Raw genomic sequence first — 23,473 nt, forward strand, 5'->3', positions numbered from 1 at the left:
GGGGGGTGGGCCCGGCCCCTGACGCAGTTCCTCAGCCTGTGTCTGGTGCTGCTATAAAAACCTTAGACCTGTTTAATTTCTTAGGTTTTATTTAACGCTCTCAATTTCAGCATTTTATTTTAGTATTCTTTCTTCTTAAATTAGCTTAAAAAGTAGATTGCTCTTGCTTATTTTCTACAAAAATCTATTGTTGAACTGAGTTCCCTCATCTGGCATTGCTGGAGGTTTTTCTTATTAGATGTAAGAAGTCTAGGAATCTCCATCTCAAGATTTTGACTTGGGGTTTCACCTATGCCAACTCCCCACACATCATACAGTGGTGGTGAAAAGGTGAAGATGGCAATTACAATATTAATTGAGGAACTGGAAAACATATCTTTCAGCAAAATGCTTGAACAGTCCATCTGACCTGCATTCTTCTGGAGGTTGGAGACTGGATGAACTGTAATAACTCCTTTTGACCTTAAGCTCTATGAAAAACTTTGTTCCCCTTGCTAGAGGTATTAATTATCAACTTTATGAGGATAAACATTATGAAATATCTGGATGGTAAATTTAAAGATGTATTGGCATATTGTAAGTAAACATGATCTTTCATGTTGGGGAGAGGAGAAAATAAAAATTTACTTATATAAAATTAAAATAAAGATCTGGATAAGCCTTTTGTTAGGAGAAACAGAAGGAATTTCTGAAGCTTCTTGTGTTTGTTGAGTGTCAGAATACAATCTGTGTCTTAGTAGTGTCTAAGCTAAGCTTTTGTATGGCCATGCAAGGAATCCATATTTTCCCTCCTGAGCTACCGTGTCTGCTCGCTGATCTCTGGAAGATTGAGGTGGTTTGTAATATCATGATATAGCTGTGGCAATCTTTCTGGTTTAAACTGCTTTCTTTTTTTCTAGGTCTTTAAAATACCATGCTGCTTTATAACACAATAGAGATTTACTTTGTAGTAACTGTTTTCTGAGGGCAAGGAGAACTCCTTTGAGTCTCTTACTACCTGAAAGAGCTTTTTGGTAAGGAACACAGGTTATTCAATCTTTTGCATTTGTATATTTCTAATGTACATTGTTCACAAGCTAACTAATAGAGATAGATAATGTCTGATTAATGGTTTAAAAACAGGTTTGGCTGAGGGTCCACAATCTAAGCATATATATCTTTTAAAGTGCTTTTATTTTTAATAATGCTGAATGAAACCGTACTAAAGGAAAAATTTCCTTTGTTAAAATTCCTTTGTATTTTCTATGTCCTTCATATAGTGTGCACTAGACTTTCAGATTACACTTTGAAATGCTTCAAGTTTCTTACAGTTCCTAGGCACTTCATCTCTTGATTGCTGGATTGGATTCTTGGTGGCAAAGTAACTGAGTAATTTACTTTGATTATGTGTAACTGAGTAACCGACTTTGATTATGTGGAAAAATTGTTGCAGAACTGTTTATAAACACTTTAGCAGTGATGGGCTCTGCCATGTCATGGTTATCATTGTTCTAGTAGTGTGAGCTACAAGCTAAATTTGCTCATTTACTTTTCCCCCTCCGTGGAGGAGAACACAATTTCAGAATAAATGGCAAGGCAGTAGGATAGGTTGTGTCTGTTCAGGGATCATAAAACTGCATAAGAGATGTTGATTTAAAAACAAAAATAAATCAAGAATTCATAGTTACAAAGTGTTATGTGTTTCAGAATATGTGCATCTATTTATTAGTGTGCTTCTGTTTATTAAATTAGACATCCTAATAATTAAATATTTTTTTCTGGATATAAAATTCTACAAAGCATAGCTTTTTCCCTTGAAAGTTCAGAAAAAATGAAAATTAATACCTGGCATCTGTTCATTTTTCATTTGTTCTATTCAAATTTTTATATCCTTATTTTTAAGGAAATACTGAGTTAGTCTTCCAAATTGTAGGAAATAAATAACTTCTGAGAAATGTAATATTTTATCAGATTTAGAAATACAGAATTCAGAATGGGATAGGACGTAAAGGGAACTTGATTTTCTTTCTTTCTCCCCTGTTGTCTTCTATCTGAACTATTTTTATCCCAGAAGAGGATTTATATTCTACTCTAGTGCATTCTTGCTTGGTCATTTCTGAGTTTATAAAAATATATAGGATTGAAAATCACATCAGCTAAAATCCATTTTGTTTCAACACTGCCTGTCCCCAGGAGCACCAGAATCAAATAAAAATACAGTGTGAGTTTAAAAGGAAGCTAAGTGTAGCATATTGAGCTAGCAGCTGACAATCCCAGATTTCAATGAAGTTTGAATTAGAATACACTAAACCCATCAGAGAAGAACCGGACTCATTTCGAATGAAAAAGATGGAGACTCTTAAACTGTCCTGGGTAGACTGTCAGTGTAAACTGTCAGGTTGTTCCACCTACTACAGTTTTAAATACAAAACCTGAAGATACTCTCTGGCCCATGAATACTTCTCCACTTGGACACTAAGGGAGCTGAGGCAGAGAAACGTCAGCGCTGGGAATCTGCTGTGGCCTGGCTGCAGGATGGCTGCTCACCTTACTGTGCAAATGGATCCTGCTCTGATTTAGCTGCAGCTGCTGATGATATAAAAAAAACCCCCACAACACATATTCATCTGACACAGGAGAGCTTTTCTCCCACAACCATGCCATATTTTCATCATTGTGCCAGATGTCCTTTTCTGTGTCTCTTACTGCTTTTGAGAATTGAGGTTTACAGTAGATCCGTGCTAGCAGGAGACTCTTCTATATGAGGGAATTCTTCAGGAAAATGCTAGGCTGGCATGAGGCACCGCCCTGTATAAATGCCACTCACAGACCAGGGAAACAGACTTTCTCTGTAGGCACACTTGGCCTTTTCTTGAAATCTGCTTCATATTAAGTGTCCAAAACATCCATGGTGGAACATACAAGGCAATGGACTTTTCAGGCTCATAACTCTGGACATACATAAGTCCTGATGGGATGTGCTGGATAAGTTGTCAGATGTTATTGTGAGGGCACTCTCAGTTGTCTTCAAAAGGTCATGGTAACTTAGAGAGATTCCTGAAACCTGGAAGGGAACAAGTGGTACACTCATCTTCAAGAATGGCAGGAAGGAGGACCCAGGGAACTACAGGTCATTCAGCCTCACCTCAATCCCTGGGAAGGTGATGGAGCAGATAATCCTGGAGACCATATCTAGGCACATGAAGGACAGGCAAGTTCTCTTGGAGGAAAGTCACTAGTGGGGTCAATAATGGGTCAATATCATTTAACATCTTCATTAATGAACTGGACCCTGGGACGAAGTGCACCCTCAGTAAGTTCACAGATGATACAAAAGTGAAAGGAACAGCCAATACACCAGACAGTTGTGCTGCCATTCAGAGGGACCTTGACAGCATGGAGAATTACACTGAGAAGAATCTCATGAAGTTTAACAAGGAGGAATTTCAAGAAATAACCCCAGGCAACAGTACACTGGGGGCCAATTGGCCAGAAAGCAGCTCTGCAGAGAGGGGCCTTGGGATCCTGGTAGACAAAAAGCTGATTATAAACCAGAAATATACCCTCATGGCAAAGGTGACCAACAGCATCCTGGGCTGCATTAGGCAGAGCTATGCCAGCAAGTTGTGGGATATGATCCTTCTCTGCTCAGCCCTGTTGAGGCCACATCTGGAGTGCTGGATCCAGCTCTGGGCTTCCTGGTACAAGAGAGAGGTGTACTTCACTGGAACAAGTCCAGTGCATGGCCACAAATATGGTTAAAGGACTGTAGCCTCTTTCTTATGCAAAGCTGAAAGAACTGGGATTGCTCAGCCTTGAGAAAAGGTGGTTCAGGATCTTACCAATGTCCATAAATACTGATCAGAGGGAATGAAGAAGAGGAAGCCAGGCTTTTCTCAGTACTGTCCACCAACAGAACAAGAGGCAACAGGCACAAATTAAAAAACATGAAATTCCATCTGAATACAAGAAGACACCTGTGGGTAGTCAAACACTGGAACAGGTTGTCCAGAGAGGTGGTGGAGTCTCCAACCTTGAAGATATTAGAAACCTGACTGGACATGGTCCTAGGCAACCTGCTTCTCACTGGCCCTGCTCTGAGGCAGGGGCTGGACTAGGTGATCTCAAGAGGTACTTTCCATCTTCAGCCATTCTGTGATTCTGTGTTTCTGCAATAGCAATGTTAACTCTATTTTTAGGATTTCAGGGTCTGGTACTTGATTTGTCATTTCCTTTTAGAGATAATTAAAGTTATTAGTATCTCCAAATGAAATGACATGCTATAATAATTGATTAAATCTTCCTAGGCTATATCCTGTCTACAAAATCATCAATACAATAAAGCCATATTACCTACCTACAAAAACCAGGAGATTGATGGCAACCCAATTTTCTAATTAGTCATTAGTAATTCTACTTAGAATCTTTTTCTTTTTTTTTTTCTTTTCATTTTTACAGCATATTTTTCAGGACAGATTAGAGTTTTGTGAAAGTGAAAAAAAATTTTTAGTGCGTGCCTTTGCAATGATTTTCACAAGAAGACAAAAAATATTTAGAAACTCTTATGCATTTCTTCACTAATACCAGTAAGAAATTTGTATTCTTGCCTTCAGTTTTCATAGATATCCAAGCCTGCATGCTCTTGAAAAGTTTATTTAGGAAGTGCAAAACATTTAATTTCTAAATATAGATGCTACAATGTTTAGCCCTATATAAAGTCTAGATGTGGACTGCCAAATAGTAAATACCATTGCTGTATTTGGATTTTTTTTTCCTCCCTTTTTTAAAAATAATAATAAGAAATGTTCTAAATTCCTTGGCTTGAGGTTTGTAAAAATAAACTTTAGTGAAAGAGGATACTATCTACTGACCTCTTGCATTTACTGTCTCTGGGAGAAACTAGCTTTGGGATCCATTTTGATTTTTCGTGTTGTGCTCAAAGCAAACCTACACAATGTTCAAATCAAAGCCTGGTGTTGCTATAAATGCCAGTCTGTAAAATCTGAGAAGAAAAAGTAGAGATTACACCAAATTGCCTTTTACATCTTAGACAGACATCTGTGCCTGTTTCATCCATAACCAAAAAGATAGACTCATTTCCAAAAGCTAGTGTTGAACATTTAAAGTATTTGGTGCATTGGTGAAATGAACTTTGTCTCCTTTAACTTCTCTTTCCCACAAGAAAAGGGTATGACTGTATATGTACTGCTGACATCCATGGTCCTTCCTTCCATGAGTATGGGAAACATCAGTGAGTCTTGATCTTTACTAATGTGTCCAGGATGAGGATAATACAGTTGGAAAGCATTATTACACTATAGTTGTAACATAATTGCTTATACATGGTCTCACAGAGATTTTTCCAAACCCGTAAACATAGGTCCAAGTGTTGTTAAGGCTACATGAAGGACAAAAGTAACATAAAAAATTAATCTGTTCCCAAGCTGCTTTTCACTGCAGAAATATTTCAGATAAGTAGGAGCCAATAGGAACAGGGATTGTATTTTAAATCACAACTGAAAAGCTCAATTACTTCTTTTAATTTTGGGATTGAACAATTTTGTAACAATTGCAAATAAGTAATTATTAGATGTTATCTGCTTATTTAATAAAATTTTTAAGACAAATATAGCTAAACTCAGCCTCAGTACTTGCTGAGGTGTATATAAGGATTTTGTATGTGCATGCTGTTATTTTCCGTTTATCAGTGTGGTGAATGTAAGTAATGAATTTCTTGCTCTCAGTACAGCTGCAAAACTGCTATTTGTTCTGACAAGGCACTGAGGTTGTCTATTCTGGACTACATCTAAACATATGTGGTAGGTGTTGGGATCAGTAGGAATAAACACAGCAAGAAGTAAAAGGCAATTTTAATGACCCCCTGATATTTTACAGTAGGAAACAATAAATAAAAGCCTGAATGTATTTTAATTTTTCTTTGTACATAAGGAACAAGGACTATTCTGAGAATAAAGTTCCTCTCCAGAGTGTATTTTCCAAGTGGCATAGTGGGATTTAATCACGCTATTCCATTAACTCCCGTGGGTCAGAAGTTGCAGCCACTTGATTTAATTTTGGTTGGATTCATGAATTATGTGTTTGACTTGTTAGCGAGCTATTTCACATGTGGTTGAGGGATAGAGGGGTTAATATATGGAAAATGTGCATTGTAGAGTCAGTGTTCCTTCCTGAATTTTCAATTATGAATTTTTTGATGGAAACTCCCTGAAGCTAGCAAAGTATATATAACTCTATTGTTGTTGAAATAAGCTTGTTTACTATTTATTTACTCTTCCACTCAAATGATTCATGAATTTCCTCTCAGATTTCATGGAACTGATTTATGGATCCTGAAAAAAAAAAACAAAACAAACAACAAAAAAAACCAAACCCAAAAACTTGACAAAAGCCATCTCCATTTGGTGAATCTTTAAATGTAAATGCCTAGATTTTTTTTTATTTTATGTCTCTTCTGAACATTGGGGAGCCTTCCAAAGAGGAAGTCATTGCTTTTCTTTGTGTTAAGGATCACTAAATAAAAGAAAGAAAGGAAAAAAACCCACCAGTATGGCACGTGAAATGTGGAAGGAAGGACATCTTAGAAAACCTTAATCATATTCAAACAAATCATCAAATTGTCATTAATAGAGTTGGTAATCTGGAAAGAGGTGAGGGCTATGTGTTGGCGTTTACTACCTTGGAACAGGATACCCAAAGCACAAGCAAATTTAATGGAAAATATGCAGAAAAGGAATGCATATTCTAAAATATGTAGAAACCAATCTGAAATTACAGACACTAGCCTAAAATCCTTTCGGATTTGAAGTTCTAGTCCTAAATAGAAAATATGTAATGTTAGGAAACACCAGGAGGATAACTGGCAAGGAAGAGATTTGGATTGGTACTGAGCAGTGCAAGTTCAAAACACTGCTATCATAATAGGGATCATTATGAACTAAAGGTCAGCATCTCTGCAGGGACAAAAAATAACCCAAAAAATCCACCACAGCAATGTTCAGTTTTCAGAAAGGAAGCTACACACAAATGAGGAAACCTGCTGAAACGGAACCAAAAGGGCAATGTATGTGAAGACAGCATGGAGACACTGCACTGGAAACTGAAAACAAATCCATACCGTCAAAATGGACTCTTATAAGACCTAGAAAGGTGGGGTGGCTAAAGGAAAGAATAAAGAAAGCTATTTGAAGTAAAAATACATAGAACAAATTGTCATGATTAAGTGCGCCAAATCACCAGAACCAGATGACTATTCGGTCAAGTGTTCTAATGGAAGGATAAAATCGCTATAACTATTAGCAGTATTTTCTTGCTTAAAATCAGTTTTTGATGAGGAATGGAAGGGGGAAAATGTGGTGATAGCTTTTAAATAGTGTATCTAGTCGGGCCTGTGGAACTACAGACCGGGAAATCTGGGGAAGAATATACTATACAAGAGACAACATAGCTTTTGTAAAAGTAGGTGTGCCTTACATCTCCTAGTGTTCCTTGAAGAAACATGAGCATATTGATAAGGGGGTATAGGCCATTTGGCATTCCACAAAGATTTTAAGGTCTTTCAGAAAAGAAACCAAGTTCCTGTGGGATAACAGAGACGGTCTTTATGCAGATAAATAACCAGTTATCTGGTTATTTCCTGTAAAAGATGGAAAACAGAAGGAAGAGGTCAGTTTTCTCAAAGAGGGAGATCATTGATTGTGCTCCAGAAGGTCTACTCTGTCCAGCATGCACATAAATGAGCTGGAAAGGAAAATTAAAAATACAGTGGCACATCTTGTTGATGATACAAACCTATTCAAAGTACTTAAGATGAGGACAAATTGCAAACAGCTATAGAAAAGCCGCACTCTACTGACTGGCAGCAAAGTGATGGCAGATGAAACTGAGTGCTGATAAATCTCAAGCAAAGCATGTGGAAAAAGCTATCCCAACTTTACATGCACAGTAATGAGCTCTCCTTTAGCCCTTTAAACATTCCTTTAGTGCTCATGAAAGAAACCATGGAATCATAACAGACAGTCCTCTGAAAACATCACATCAATACGCAGGACTGTTCAGAAAGCCAAATGAAATGCTAGGCATAACTGAAAAAGCAGAAAATGTCCTGATGCCATGGTGTAAGGCCCTGTTGTACCCATACCATGTATATTGTAGGCAGTGTTTTGGATCCCCAATTTAAAAAATATTATAGCAGAATAGATAAAAGGTATGGAAAGCTCCTATACAAGGACAGAATAAATGGAGTAGGAGTGGGGTTTGTCTTGTGTAATTTCACACCTGCCGAGTAGCTGTCTGCATGCGAGCTAGTTGCCTAGGCTGCCAATAGAGTCAATGAAAATCTGCTCATTTCAGTTGTTGCAGTTCAGAACGTGATTCATGCCATCCTATAATAAAGCCTTACGGTATGTTCAACTCCTGGATTTGATTAGCTACTGAACATAAAGGGACCATGTGGTGACTTGCTAAGATCTAAGTACCTTATAGATATCCACATTTAATTGAATATATCTCAGTCTTTGTGTCTTAAACATGAAAGAAGGAAAAAATATGATGGAGAGTTTGTATAATCTGCAACAGCACACAGAAAGTCCATTAGGAATGGTTGATCACTGTCTCTCATGAGCTAAGAATTAGGGACAGTCTCAAGCGATAGGTTTAAAAAAAGAAAAAAAAGAGATGGTCCTTCAACCTAAATATTGAGTTTACCATAGGGTATTTTGGATGGTAAAATGTTAGTTCAAAAATCAAGTAGATAGATAGATAATTTCATGGAAGATGAATCCATCAAGATCTGATTGGCACAGAAATACAGCTTCTGGCTCCAGAATCTCTGACACCCAAATTGCTGAGCTGGAAGAGTACAGCAAGGAGCAAGGAATCTGATGCTTTCCCTTACCTTCTCCTCTGAGCAATTGAATTGGCTACTATCAGACAAGGGACTGGATGAGATGAGCTTTTCATCTGACTGGTTACGGCCACTGTATGTTCTAGACTTTTAATATTTGGCTGGTTAGGGTGTCTGTGTAATTTCCCAAGGCATTTTAAAATATTTTCTGACAGAACTGTACGGATCATTTAAAATCCAATCCACCACCTACAGTATCACATAGCATTGAAATTCTTTCTTGCGTATGGACAGTTATAATGAAGATAATTTCAGCCTTCTTCTCCTATCACTGTTCACACTGAGAAGTTGTTTACATTCCCGGGCATTTTAAATGGTTCAAACAGGTATCCTTGCGGTAGTGGTACTCTAGTCACTGTGTATATTTGTTTTTAAATTACCAACAATATAGTTTTCTAAATTTTTCTGATATAAGCCTGTGATATGTATAGTATTTTTTATGCAGAAGGAAAAAATAGATAAACAAATCAGTCTTATACTATACAGATTATTAAAAATATAAATATTTCTGTAAAACATTTCAATCATAGTGATGAAAATCCTAGTCCAGTAGAAATTCTAAATTTCTTCTTCTACAGATGACGAGTACTGTAGAAGATATAGAAATTATTACTATTTATTAAACTTGTTTGAACACTTGTTGAAAAAGAAAGGAACTCACATTGAATTTCACTTACTCTAAAACAAAAACCTAGCTCTAGACTCATGTATGTTAACTGGTGGACTGGTGGTGATAAACTGTTGCTTAACACAGCCTTACAGTCTCTGATCTTTTTCATCATATAATGTCATATGCAAATCTTTCTACAGATATTTTTTTCTGTTCTGTCTACAGTTTTTAACTGTAAGCTCACTGGCATTAATTAGGTAGCTGTGCATTGACTAGCATTCTTTTTTTGTTGTTGTTGTTTCTTACTTTTTGATTTATCTATCAAATAAAAATATTAGTAAAAATTCAGGCTTAGTAATAATAGGATACAGGATATTGAAATTAAAGATGGTGAAGAAGCTGCTGTATTTTGCACATTGGGAAATTAGCATAATGTTGCAAAAATCAGTATCCTTGCAACAGAAAAGGTAAATAAAGACATCAGTTGAAGAGGGGGTGGAAGATAAGTTTTATTTTTTATTTCCATATGTATTCTTAAGATTTGATTTCTTTTCTTGTGACTTGCTTCTGTGCCTTAGCCTTTCTACTCTGTAAAATAACTTACAGTCAAAAAACATGTTGACTAATTATGAAGGATCTTCTGTTTCACCTTAATTTAGGTATAATGATTGTGTGATTTACCTAATCATTTATGCCAATCTTCACATGAGACCAGTGCTTTCAAGTCAGCATTGCAGATGCAAATAATTGGTCTGAAATCAACCAGATACTTAAGTGCATGTTTAAAAACAAGTGGTTTATAAGTTTAAGCCTATGTGCTTTGCCTAAGCAATGAAGTTTTCAATCAAAGCCTGATCCTATTGACATACAAATTAATAGAAATTTAACTTGGTTTAATGTAGGAACTGCATTAAAGTGCATTGTAGTGTGGGAACAGATCTTTGCATCCATCGATCTGCATTTATTCTGTCAGTGTTTTTTATTTTATATAGAGATATTTGTTATATATAATTTTATTCTTTATTATATCTTATTTTATTACATATTATATATAATTATATATACACACATATGCTTATATACAACTTGGGCCTTGGTAACACTAGCTGAGAGGTGTTGTCTCATCTTGGAAACTAAGCAACACTGGAGGAACCGAACTGACCATCCCTAGTATAAGCCACAGAGTCATGGTTGAGGACCTTGGGCTGCTGAAACTAACATCACAGAAAAAAAGCAGTAAAGTAACTATTTTCAAGTGAAGTGTTTGCACAATGGTATATATATCTCTTCAGCCTTTGAAGTCTTTACCTTACAAGAACAAATGTCTATTTTTAAAGCATGTTGTTTGTTCTCTGAACTCAATTACTACCTAAATTGATCAGGGTAAGCACATAGAACCATAGAATGCTTTGGGTTGGAAGGGACCCCCAGAGGTCATCTAGTCCAACCCTCCTGCGGTGAGCAGGGACATTTTTAACTAGATCAGGTTGCTCAGAGCCCCGTCCAACCTGGCCTTGAATGTTTCCAGGGATGGGGCCTCCGCTACCTCTCTGGGCATGTATAACTCTGCGGGATAATACTAAACATGCAAGCTCTTTTCCTTTTCTTTGTATCACAGTCTGTGCTCTACACTACACTGTAAATCAGTATTCTCTCCAGTGATGTCAGTTGTGTTCCAGCAGTATAAAACTGGTGAGATGGAGAAGACAACTGTTATGCCATGAACTTGATATATGCATCTTCTCTCACATCGTGGCACTTGCATCACTGTGTGCTTTCCTTTGCAAAATGCACATCACCTCTGACAGTATATTTTACAGATTTATTGTTAGAGTCTTTCACTGTATTTGAGTGCTACTTAAGTTAGTGTAATTCCTTATGTTGTAGGGTAATTTAACATAATTAGTGGAAGTCAAGTCTGGTTTCGAAAGATATTTAAGGAACAAGTTTTCAACAATGCTTACCTTTAGTGCAGTTCATCATGCTCTAATGCCTGTGAATGTCTTCACACTATTTACTCTTAAGGTTCACTGAGATACTGGATGGGCTTTTTTGACCTTTTTTGCATCACACGTTGAATAAATGATTACTAGGCAATAATTTCAGGTTATTTTATGATCTAAAATGCGATGCAAACCACATGTGGTCTGCATTAAAAATGCTGAAAGGAGCTAGAAAGAAAGACTAATATAGCAAGTAAATTATCCTGCCTTTGTGTGCACGCATCATATGGCAATAAAAAGTGTTCCTGAAAATTACAGAATTTTTCCCTTAGAAATGGCTCGTTGTTATGTTTTGACATATTTTATTATGTTAAAAATTCATAAATGTCTTCTTACAAAAGACTGATATGGAATGGTGGAAGATCTGCATAGATCCTCTCTTTGATAGAGATGTGGTGCCCTGAATTTATCTGAATTTACTCAGATGCATTGTGGAAGCATCATCATCAGGTTGTTGCTTTTAAAGTCAAGAAACTTGTAACTAGCAGCTTCTGATTTTCATATACATTACTGAAATTATCAGCTAGACTGCTCTTAGGCATAGTTTTAAAGGTTATCTAACAAGATACATTTTATTTTTTCTGAAAGATGAGTCACATAGGCCAGTTTGGGACTCACAGCAAAAAGATTTTTTTTTTTTTGTACTGCCCATTACTAACTTTTTATTTGTAACACACAAGATACCCAGGATAAGATCATGGCTTTAGTGAGGTCTGTCATAGTTTTATCATTGCTTCTCTTTTTTCATTTGTTGTATTTGGGAACAGCAGTCTTCCTCTGTTTTCATGTGTTAAACAGCAATTATTGCTCCCGTCCACCCCGAGGAAGGTGTGCTACACACACACACACAAGGATGAGGCATGAGAGAAGCACGCTCTGCAGTGCACATCCCAGTGGGTGTACTGGGTAGAGATTTGACCTCACTGACCAAAATTTACTATGAAGGTTCCAACCTTATATCAACTTCTGAAATGCTGGGCCTTACCCTTGAGACGTAAAGTCCAAATGAAGTTATATAAAAAGTCTGCTAACTATATCATGACCAGCACACTCCTTCCTTTCAGCTTGCCATGGAATACCTTTGCATGACTAATCAGCTGGTAGCAGAGCCAACAGTTTTTGAAGTTAGTGCTTATCTTTATTTATATTTGATTCACACAGGTTTATCGAGCAGAAATTGTACCCCTTAAAGAAAAGGTGCAACAAGTCAATGAGCTCGCTCACCGTTTGACTCCCTCTGATATTCAACTCTCCCAGTACAATCTCAGCTGTGTGGAAGACCTGAACACAAGGTGGAAGGTGCTACAGGTACGTTTCCTAGGTCCTTTTTCTTTACGCTGCTCTTAAGTAAATATTTTTTTAATTTCTGTGTGCTTGTTTTTTTCCCTGTGGAATAGCACCAAAGGTGTACTAAGGAATGAAAGATGAAACAGGCTTTCAGTAATGGTGTCTCTATGAGAAAATAGGAGGTAAAGCTGACTCTGTATTTTCATAAGTTTCTGAATACTTTATCAAGTAGAAACTGGGTAACCCAGTTTTTCATACAGTTAAATTCTTATACAGTTAAAATACTTAATACCTTATTTACTTTTTAATATTAATATTTAGAAATTCTTGCTGCCAAATATATAATGTGATCATTTCTTTTAACTGGTTTATTCATGTTTTACAGATATTTTTACACTGTATAGGGAAGATTCACATAAGACAGTTTACTTCTGCTGCTTCATTCCTTTTACTATTTAAATAATTTTCAGGAGCAGCAGTTTTACATAAATTCCTCATAGGCAGATTAATGGTTCTGTACAGTGAAACCTTTAAAGTCACACCTATAGAGTCAATTATAAAATTACAAGCTATTATATGAATCCAGGTAATTGGTAGGATTTAATGCTGCCAGTAAATCTGTTCAGAAAGGGATTTTATAAATCAAGCTCTAATGCAGGAAAAATATTAAGATATATTATGATGTTAAGATGAACATCAACTCTAAGTTATAAATATTGAAAAATTTACAAATTCTTTGGATTTCTTTGTTTGCATATATATCACTTAAATTTTAGATTATTTTGTGTTACCTTGTTATAAAAACTTTAAATATATGTGCTTTTTTTCAAAAATGTACTGTATCTTAGCTTAGATTTTTAGGTACAGTGTGCATGAGAGAGCGTATGTAAGCATGTGTACACTGGTATATGGTGATGTAGGTCCCACAGCAGGAAAGTAATGTTATGATTAAATAAAGGTAAATGCAATTAAATTAATGTAAAGTGCTGTATTTTACTCACTTTTCTTTTTTGCTCCATCACTGCTTCACATTTTGAAATTGTGTCATTGTATTTACCTTACTGTATTGAAAAAATATAGAAGTATGGAGGATAATAAAAAGACTTTTGCCTTCATTGTAAAAAACAAACATTAGCAGTGGGCAAAAACAAATAAATTCCCTCTTGTCCTGCATACAGATAAAAGATCACGGTGCTGTCAACTCTAATAGTCAGTAAGAGGTTATTGCTTCTTTATGATTCTCCAAAAGAAACCTCACAGCTCTGTGACATCTCAGTGCACCCTCAGTAAGTTTGCAGATGACACTAAAATGGGTGGGATTGTTGATCTGCTTGAGGGTAAGAAGGCTCTACAGAGAGATCTGGACAGGCTGGATCGATGGGCTGAGGCCATTTGGATGAGAGTTCAATAAGGCCAAGTGCCAGGTCCTGCACTTGGGTCACAGCAACCCCATGCAACGCTACAGGCTTGGGGATGGCTGGCTGGAAAGCTGCCTGGCAGAGAGGGATCTGGGGGTAGTGGCAGACAGCCGACTGAATACGAGACAGCAGTGTGCCCAGGTGGCCAAGATGGCCAACAGCATCCTGGCTTGTATTAGGAATAGTGTGGCCAGCAGGAGTAGGGAAGTGATCATACCCCTGTACTCAGCACTGGTGAGGCCCCACCTCTAATACTGTGTTCAGTTTTGGGCCCCTCACTACAAGAACGATGTTGAGTTGCTGGAGCATGTCCAGAGAAGGGCAGCAAAGCTGATGAGGGGTCTGGAGCACAAGTCTGATGAGGAGCAGCTGAGGGAACTGGGGTTCTTTAGCCTGGAGAAGAGGGGGCTGAGAGGAGACCTTACTGCCCTCTACAACTGCCTGAAAGGAGGGTGTAGTGAGGTGGGTGTCCATCTCTTCTCCTAAGTAACAAGTTATAGGACGAGAGCAAAATTACCTCAAGTTGTGCCAGGGGAGGTTTGGATTAGATATTAGGAAAAACTTCTTCACCAAAAGTGTTGTCAAGCATTGGAATGGGCTGCCCAGAGAGGTCGTCAAGTCCCAATCCCTGGAGATATTTAGAAGATGTGTAGATGAGGTGCTTAGGGACATGGTTTAGTGGTGGGCTTGGCAGTGTTAGGTTTACGATTGGACTTGATGATCTTAAGGGTCTTTTCCAACCCAAATGATTCTATGATTACTTCAGCACAAAATAAGGGAAAGCAGGAAGGTTTTGCAGAGAGAAAGCATCCGTGGTGTGAAAAAGTCTAACAAATCTGAGAGAAAGCCTGAGATAAATGTTTTGTTCTTATCATTCATGAAAGCATTAGACAGAGGGGCAACTTGACATCGTAGACCATTTAAACATATATAGGGCAAATCGCATGTTCACACGCATTTCAAAAATAATATGCTTTTTTTCCTCAGAGTATAGGAAGTGTTGTGAACAATTCTCTTTTCATTGTAAATTATTGTCTCAATTTCTCAAATCCAGAGTATTTGGAAATAGTGGAATTTTGTGAAGATGGATACTTGGAAACAGTATGTCAAAGGGGGATGTTGGGGCTGATAGAACAGTTAGTTAATTGGAATATTATGGTTTACTGTCTTTTTTCATATTTACCTAAATGTCATCTGGATGATACGAGAGCAAGGTGAAAACATTCCAGTAGATTTTTAAACACATCCTGAGGGGAAAAGACATAAGTAGCTTTGAAGGATTATCATGTACAAAAGGCCAAAATGTGACCCCTGGGAAGAAGAGCAGCACATCTGTTCCTATAATACTATTTTTCTACTTAAAAAGAGAGCAGAGTTTGAGACATATTGAGAGACAGAGCTCATTTTTGTTAGAATGGCATAGAATAAAATAGAATGGCATAGAATAATGTAGAATGACATGGAATAGAATAGTTCAGTTGGAAGGGACCTACAATGATCATCTAGTCCAGCTGTTCTACCTATGAAGTCTGCTGGACATTGACACTCACACCTGAGTATTTTTATAGTATTATGTATTGTTCTATGTTAGGGTTAGACGTACTTATGTATGACCAGCACTCCAGTTATGTATGATACTATTTTTAGAAATTTTGGCCACACAACAGGAAAAGCAAAAAGACAATTTTTTTTCATGCAAACCCATTCTATTTCCAAGATAGGTTCCTATTGTTTGTTTCTGGTTTTCAGTTTGACTGGTAGGATATTTTTTCATTCTTTTTTTTTTCCTGACTAATTGCCTTTCTTGTACTAATGTCACAGAAAATATCTCCTTAATACTTTAGTCCATCCACCATTCTTTTCTATTTATTTCAGCCTTCTATGTATTTTCTTGTGTCTTTTATACTACCCCTATTTTCTATTTGGCTTCTATTAATTCTTTTTTCAAAAAGTATTTCTTTCTGTGTTCCTACGTATTCCTACTCTCCTCTGCCTTTCCCCATCTAACTTCCCTTATTTCTATGATTTTTTCTTCCCTTTTTTTCTCCAGCTATAACACTTCTTAGTTTATTTGTAATTTTTTCCCCTCAAAGGTTAGATATCTCTCTCTCTTCTTCTCTCTTTTTCCCCTTTCCCCCTGTTCTTCCTGCCCCATCATATTCCTAATAGAGAAAATATTTCTTACCCGTGTATCCCATTTCCTAGAAAATATCACTGCAGGAAAATCATAAAACAGAGGCTTCTGTGCTATCACTTGCCAGAAGTATACCCATTCTTGGTTATGTGTGAGAAAAGTACATAAGGCCATAAGGTTTATCAGATCCAAAATAACAGTGAATTCTAGTGTTATGAGAAAGTTGCAGAGCACTGTGCAGAGGATGAAACGCTGTCTTGTTTGTTGCTTTATTAACACTAGGACTTCCATAAGATCAGAGGCGGAAACATATAATTTAAAGCCAAATCTTTAGAGATTTATTATTATATCCATTTTATGAACATAAGACTGACCATATTCAGTCATTTGCAGTATTGCATTTGCGTTGGTTGTACAGTGAGACCAGTCCTATTAGTGAACAGTATCAAATATTGCTGCAGAATCTTCCCAGAACTTCATTTATATTTCTGTAATAACACATGATTGCTGTTAATTTACCTTTTTTGTGTTCAGTTTTGGACAATATACACTGGAGTTTTACTGAAAGAAAAATATATGGAAAGGACTCAACCAATTACAGACTCAACCAATTCTAGTTTCGAAGTGTTGTCTAAAGGTGTATTTCATTAATGAAAGTTAATACATTAGCTCAGTCACTCAAAACTGTATCATAGAATCATAGAATCATAGAATGTTTTGGGTTGGAAGGGACCCCTAGAGGTCATCTAGTCCAACCCCTCTGCAGTGAGCAGGGACACCGCTAACTAGATCAGGCTGCTCAGAGCCCCATCCAACCTGGCCTTGAATGTTTCCAGGGATGGGGCCTCCACCACCTCTCTGGGCAACCTGTTCCAGTGTTTCACCACCCTCATTGTAAAGAATTTCTTCCTTATTTCTAGTCTAAACCTACCCTGGTTTAGTTTAAAACCATTATCCCTTGTCCTGTCACAGCTGGCCCTACTAAAAAGATTTTCCCCATCTTTCCTATAGGCCCCCTTTAGGTACTGAAAGGCTGCAATCAGGTCTCCCCGCAGCCTTCTCTTCTCCAGGCTGAACAAGCCCAACTCTCTCAGCCTGTCCTCGTAAGAGAGGTGCTCCAGCCCTCGGATCATTTTTGTAGCCCTCATCAGTTGTGGAGTTTTAGCACTGTGAATATAATTAGCCTCATGCCTTTGAAAGAGTAGTTTTGAGGAAAATACGCTGTTTATTTTTCCATTTTTCTTATACATGAAAGGAGATGAAATCTTTCCAGGGAGCGATTTGTTATGAATTTCACAGGGAGCTCTCATGTTCAGATCCTGTGTCCTTCAAACAGTATGTGTAATGAGATCATCCCGGGGGAAAACATGTCTTGCAAACTCTTGCTTAGTTCCAGTCAACATTTGAGGAGCCAGGAAGACCAGATTGGTGGGAGTTATATCCACTTCACTTTGGTCAGAGATCCGGCTGGTGTAATGTTGGTCAAAAGGCAAAGCCTCTGCCATGCTTAAGAATTTCCAAGTATCCCATGGGGAACATAGCCTTCAGTTACCAAGAAAGATTTTTTTTGTTTTAAATCAAGTTGTATCTACTCTTATTTAGAACAGTACCTCTAATAAGCTGAAAAATATAAGAACTGTCTTTCATCTGAAAAATGCATCTTTTAAGAGATTTTGTCCTGGTATTTATATTTCAGTGCTTCTAGTTTAGCAAGTTGTAATGAAATGCTGTCACTTGCGGGTGGACGTCTCTGCCCATAATAGTGGGCCCAGCCCATCTAATTTGTAAAACTAAGAAAGCTGGAGGAACCACATAAAACAGGCCACATCGTGCATATATATATATAGGTATACATCTATAAATTTCTCTATATAAAGTTGACTGTAAAGAAGCATTAGCCGTAATTTCAGTATCATTCCTAACTGCTCAGCTCATCTTGCACTAGTAGCAATGGTTCTCCAGCATGTGGGGATCTGATGACTGGTCTGGCACAAAAGTATGCTGCCTCTCGTTAGAGGGTCCAGCCACGACTGTTATTCTGCTCCCTTGGACAGCACTTGGCTTGCAGGAGCTGCTGAAGAAACAGCAGGCTTTTAATACCACTGCAGGCAGTTATCTAAAGTTTCATTGTAATTTTATTTGTATTCTGCTGAGGACAGGCTCTTTACCGAGCTGTGTAATGCACACTATTGTACTAAGCATCACTGCAATGAATTATTGGAAAAAAACAGCATCTTCCGGGTGCTTCACAAATAATAGCTGGTTCTTTTAATTCGTCGTGAGATATGTGAATGAGTCTCACTCTCTATGTTTGCAGAAGAACTAGCATAGAGAATATAAAAGCCAAAAGGGAAATCCCTTCTTTCCTGAAATCAATGTGAAATTGTGACTGTGCATTAGACTCTTGCTGGTCTCCGTATGTAAATGTACCACCAAATGTTAATGATAGGTGTTTTCAAGTATTTGTTCAGATCCAGTGAATCTCTCAAAAGCTGAGCCATGGCCATTCTGGGCAGTGGTCCTCAGCTCACACCCCACTTTTGATAGGGGATGGGCACCAGGGCAAATAAATTGTGTCAAAATGCAAGTTGAAATCAACACTGACCTATTACAGTAGCTTTTAGGTCTGGAGTTTTATTTTCAATTTTACTTCACCTTCTCTCTTCCATCCCTTCTCCAAGAAAAAAATCCTCAGAAAAGAAATGAAATAACAACAAAAATACACACGCAAAAGTAATGTTCCTTCAGGTGTGTCACAGTTGAATTGAAACAAGTTTACCAGATTCTCATGTCCCTTTTTATTTCTACATATGTAGCATGGTAATGGATTCAGGTCTAAACCATATAATTAAGATTGGAATGTGATTAAGGATATTCTCCTATATAATTTTTCCTAAAGAAAAAGGAAAAACTCTTCTGGTTCTTTACAGTTCAGTTGTCAAATTGTTACTGCATTGGAATCTCATACAGAAAAGTTCTAGTCATGTAATTAAACAGAAAATCTGCCTTTTTTAATATATCTTACATTACAAGAAATAATATTTATTCCAAATTAAACAGTGAGTGTAAACTAGGGGTGTGTTAAAAGTGGATAGATTGGAATGTGACGCAACAGTAACAAGGAAGATGTTTCTTCCTCTGCAGGATACAAAGAATGCCATGTATATAAGAAAGTGACATATAAAAGGCAGTTAGATTTTTATATTTGAGAATTATTACCTTTCTATTACCTGAGCAGTTTCTCTCTCCATGGTGTCATTGCATTAATTTTAATAATTTATTTGTTTCTATTTGTTTGCTTTTCCTCTTTTTTAAACTATATTTTGACTTGTGTCATTGGTAAGTAGTTGACAAAACCAGAAGATAACTATTTTAAATATATGGAGCCAAAATTCATCTAGCTCATCTATAATTACACTAATTAAGGCATTACCAAAATCATGGTTCTTTTCAACCTTGCCATTTGAAATTCTTCTAGTAGTTGCAGATTTCATCTTCCCAGCAGAGGGAGATTTTGATCCTTTTTGGAAGTTGAGTTTTCCCATCAGATTCTTTAGTTAAAATGTTGTTTTGTGTATTCCATGAGAATTGGAACTTCTGCCAAAACCACAGTTGTCATGGCTCTTTAATGGTCTCTTATTTATTTAATTGGCTATGCCAGTTGGCTTCAGAAGTCATATACCCATGTATTTTTCTTCATTTCTGTTAGCTTCAGTCTCAGTTTTGCTCAATGTTTGTCTGCAAAAATATGCATATAGATTCATTTTACAGTCATTCATTCTTTAGAGATCCTATTTATTTATTTCAGTAAGCTAGTGGACGCAGGCCAGCTATCTGGATCGGGATTCAATTCTTCTAATGAAATGTGTGTCAAAAATTAGAAAGAATCCTTCCTAAATTAGGAGGACATCTTCATTCTTCTTTGTGGCATGTTTAGGGCAGTCAGTGAAAGAAAGTGTGTGTGTAAGTATAAACAGGCATGCTTATCAGCAGCAGCCATGCCAGCAGGAAAACTAATAAAGCCGTGTTGAAGTTATGATGTTCTGTGTGATGGATTTCAGTTTGTTGAAACTGTAAATGCTTTAATCCTTTTTTGTTACAGAACTTATATTCATTTTAAGGTTTTGTTATTCTTTTCTGACTTCCTTTACTTTGGAATTTTGTCCTCTATGAAGATTTGTTTTGAAGAACCGTGCAAAAGAACAGCAATTTACCCTACTTTATATTCTCATTTCAATATGCATAGGTAGATTTCTTTTGATGTTGGTTTTTTTTTCTCTCATCTATGCATATGAGTATATGGGATGATAAAAAAACCTGAGTTACATTGTTTATTTATAAGTACAAAGAAAGACCCTTAAAAATTATCAAATGCAAGAAAATGTGTTACAAACACAACCTGAATTTAGCGATCTGTTGTACGATCTTTGCATATACAATATATTCTGCAAGATCTCCAATTTATCTGGTTGATGGATGGATGATAGGAAGAGAATGGGCGTATTAGTTGATTTATGTTAGTCTTGTTTCCTTATAGAATAAGACTTGCACAATTTACTTCCACCTGTCAGCAGTTGTAGATTACATTTGGCAGTGCACATCTGTATGAGTCACACCCGACTATATTTGGGATACTGGGGAAAACTGGGGTTATGATACTGTTGAAAACGTATTCACTGGAAACCAACGTCCACTAGTTCTGTTGCTTTCTAGTCAGGCAGTTTTAGCTAATCATTCAGTTTATAGCTCCTTATTTACTAGCCACCATTGAAACTGTACTTAAGGTGGAATTATTCGTATTCTTTAATGATTCATAATTCCTGAGCATCTTAAAAACTTTAATTGCATTTATTTATGTGAAAGTCCTTTTGACAAGGAAAGTGGATATTACATTTGGAGAAATAAATCTCTGGGTTTCAGTCCTGCAAAGGTGCGTAGACTATGGGAGTTGGGAGTTTTTACCTTGGATGCTGAAATTGGACAGATTGCTTCATAATTTTTTTGGACAGATTGAGAGAATATGGCCTGATTTTTTTCAACACCTTTTTAGGTGCATGACCTGATTCCAATCAGCTATGTTTAGGCTGTTCATTATGAAAAATTAGGGTTTTTTCAAGGTAAGAAAGTATGATAGTAAAAAGATGGGAAGTGCATAAAGTTAGCAGCAGTGTCGTGGTTTAACCCGGCTGGCAACTAAGCACCACACAGCCGCTCACTCACTCCCCCCCCTCCCTCTGTGGGATGGGGGAGAGAATTGGAGAAAAGAAAAAAAAGTAAGACCTGTGGGTTGAGATAGAGACAGTTTAATAAGAGAGAAGGATAACAATAGTAATAATAATAATAGTAAGAGAATATACAGAATATATATAAAACAAGTGATGCACAATGCAATTGCTCACCACCCGCTGAATGGTGCCCAGCCCGTCCTGAGCCACGATCACTCCCCCGAGCCGCGATCACACAGCCCGGGCTGCAACCATTCTGCCCGCGACCGACCAAACTAACTAACACCCCTGAGCATGACGCTATATGGTATGGAATAGCCCTTTGGGCAGTTTGGGTTAGCTGTCCTAGCTGTGCTGCACTCCCAGCTTGTTATGCACCTGGGCGAGCAGAAGAAGCTCAAAAAGTCCTTGAGTAGTCTGAGCACTACTTGGCAACAGCTGAAAACATCAGTGTGTTATCAACATTCTTCTGGTACTAAATCCAAAACACAGCACTATGCTAGCTACTGTGAAGAAAATTAACTCTATCCTAGCCGAAACTAGGACAAGCAGTCAGGATAGTGAAAGCAAACAAGGGCAAAACGAAAATTAACTTTGCAGTTATAAGTCATCCTCCAATCCTGACTTCCACATCACAGGTCCTTCTCCTTGCCAAAACGTTATCAACTGTCAGAGCTCATAATTCATGGGTTAGATTTTAAAATGCGGTAGAATATGACAGGATTGCGTAGGGTCGGGTAGGGTAGGACACATTGTCAGTTATCTGCTGACACCAGAAAGATGATGAGTCTGAGCAGTTTCTGGTTCTGCTCTACACTCTTGAGGGGATATACTCTGCTGACACAGATTGTCTGTCCGTTCATGCCCGCTTGGTTTGAAGCGAGGTTAAAGCAGATGTACGAAGTCTGCTTTGAATGTGGAACACGTTTGTCACAGATAGAGAGTTCACAGAATTTGAGAGCTGTCCTGTAAAGGCTCTCTCTAATGTGATTTTCAGAGGCTTGTAACTCAATGAAACCTTAATGAATATCCCTGGAAACAGTATAAAACCTCTTAGATTCCAAGTCCCAGTGCCAAAGTATTGTTAAAGGGTTTTAGAGGAAGAGAATGTAAAACTGGCAAAAAAAAAGTTCCTCTTTCTCCCCATTTTTGCTAATCCCTTCTTCTGAATTGCTGTGATTTTTTTTTAGAAGAAACCCCATTTAAAGTGATAAAAATCCCAATGTAGAGAAATAATATGCAAACTTCCAGTGCAAAAGGTTAATATTAGCCAATTTTTCTTCTTTGTTGAGTCATTTTGTGTCTTTCTGACATATCAATTACATACTATAACACTGCAGATGTTTTTATGTCAGACTGTCTACTTTCAGGTTACAGAAAGATTTTACAGTCTTTAGGCTGGGCAGTATTTTTTTGCTATGTTTTCTAAATCTTTTTGCTTCAGTAAGACTTAAGCTAAGTAAGATATTTTTGCCATTTTAGAAAGTACTGTTAACAATAGTGTTTAAAATATTAAAAATGTCCGTAGCATTAAGTTGTTTTAAAACTGCCCTTCATAGATGTTATGTGTGTCATTTTCAGAAAATATTCACAAGGTGCTCTCTAAAATTGCCTTTGTAGTTCTCATCACACCTTGAGTAAAGCTGAATGTTTTGTCCTTATATACAAAATTCTGGGCAGCATGGAAGTCATGTAATGGTATGTTACCTGTCGAGGAGGGCACTTTATAATTAAAATGGCTCAACTCCTGGTATGTGTTGTGTGTGCAAACATTTTCTATAAAATGCTTCCTAATTTGGGTCCACCTGGCACAGCACAGGCAAAAGGAGTTACTTCAAGATGCTCAGTCCTTCTTGTGGCTCATCTAAGCCATTCAATTCTTGTACTCGCTGTT

The 23,473-nt window shown here is 37.2% G+C and overlaps 1 protein-coding gene across 1 annotated transcript in view; it reads left to right on the forward strand.

The window, feature by feature from the left end:
• DMD (dystrophin) overlaps positions 1–23,473 on the forward strand; it is a 1,215,125-nt gene that overhangs the window by 1,032,330 nt on the left and 159,322 nt on the right. Inside the window, 1 exon segment of the mRNA XM_035901725.1 lies at positions 12,677–12,823. Coding sequence (XP_035757618.1) covers positions 12,677–12,823 — 147 coding nt within the window.

The sequence above is a fragment of the Egretta garzetta genome, unplaced genomic scaffold (assembly GCF_000687185.1).
Source record: "Egretta garzetta isolate BGI_Z169 unplaced genomic scaffold, ASM68718v1 scaffold70, whole genome shotgun sequence".
NCBI classification, from domain to species: domain Eukaryota; kingdom Metazoa; phylum Chordata; class Aves; order Pelecaniformes; family Ardeidae; genus Egretta; species Egretta garzetta.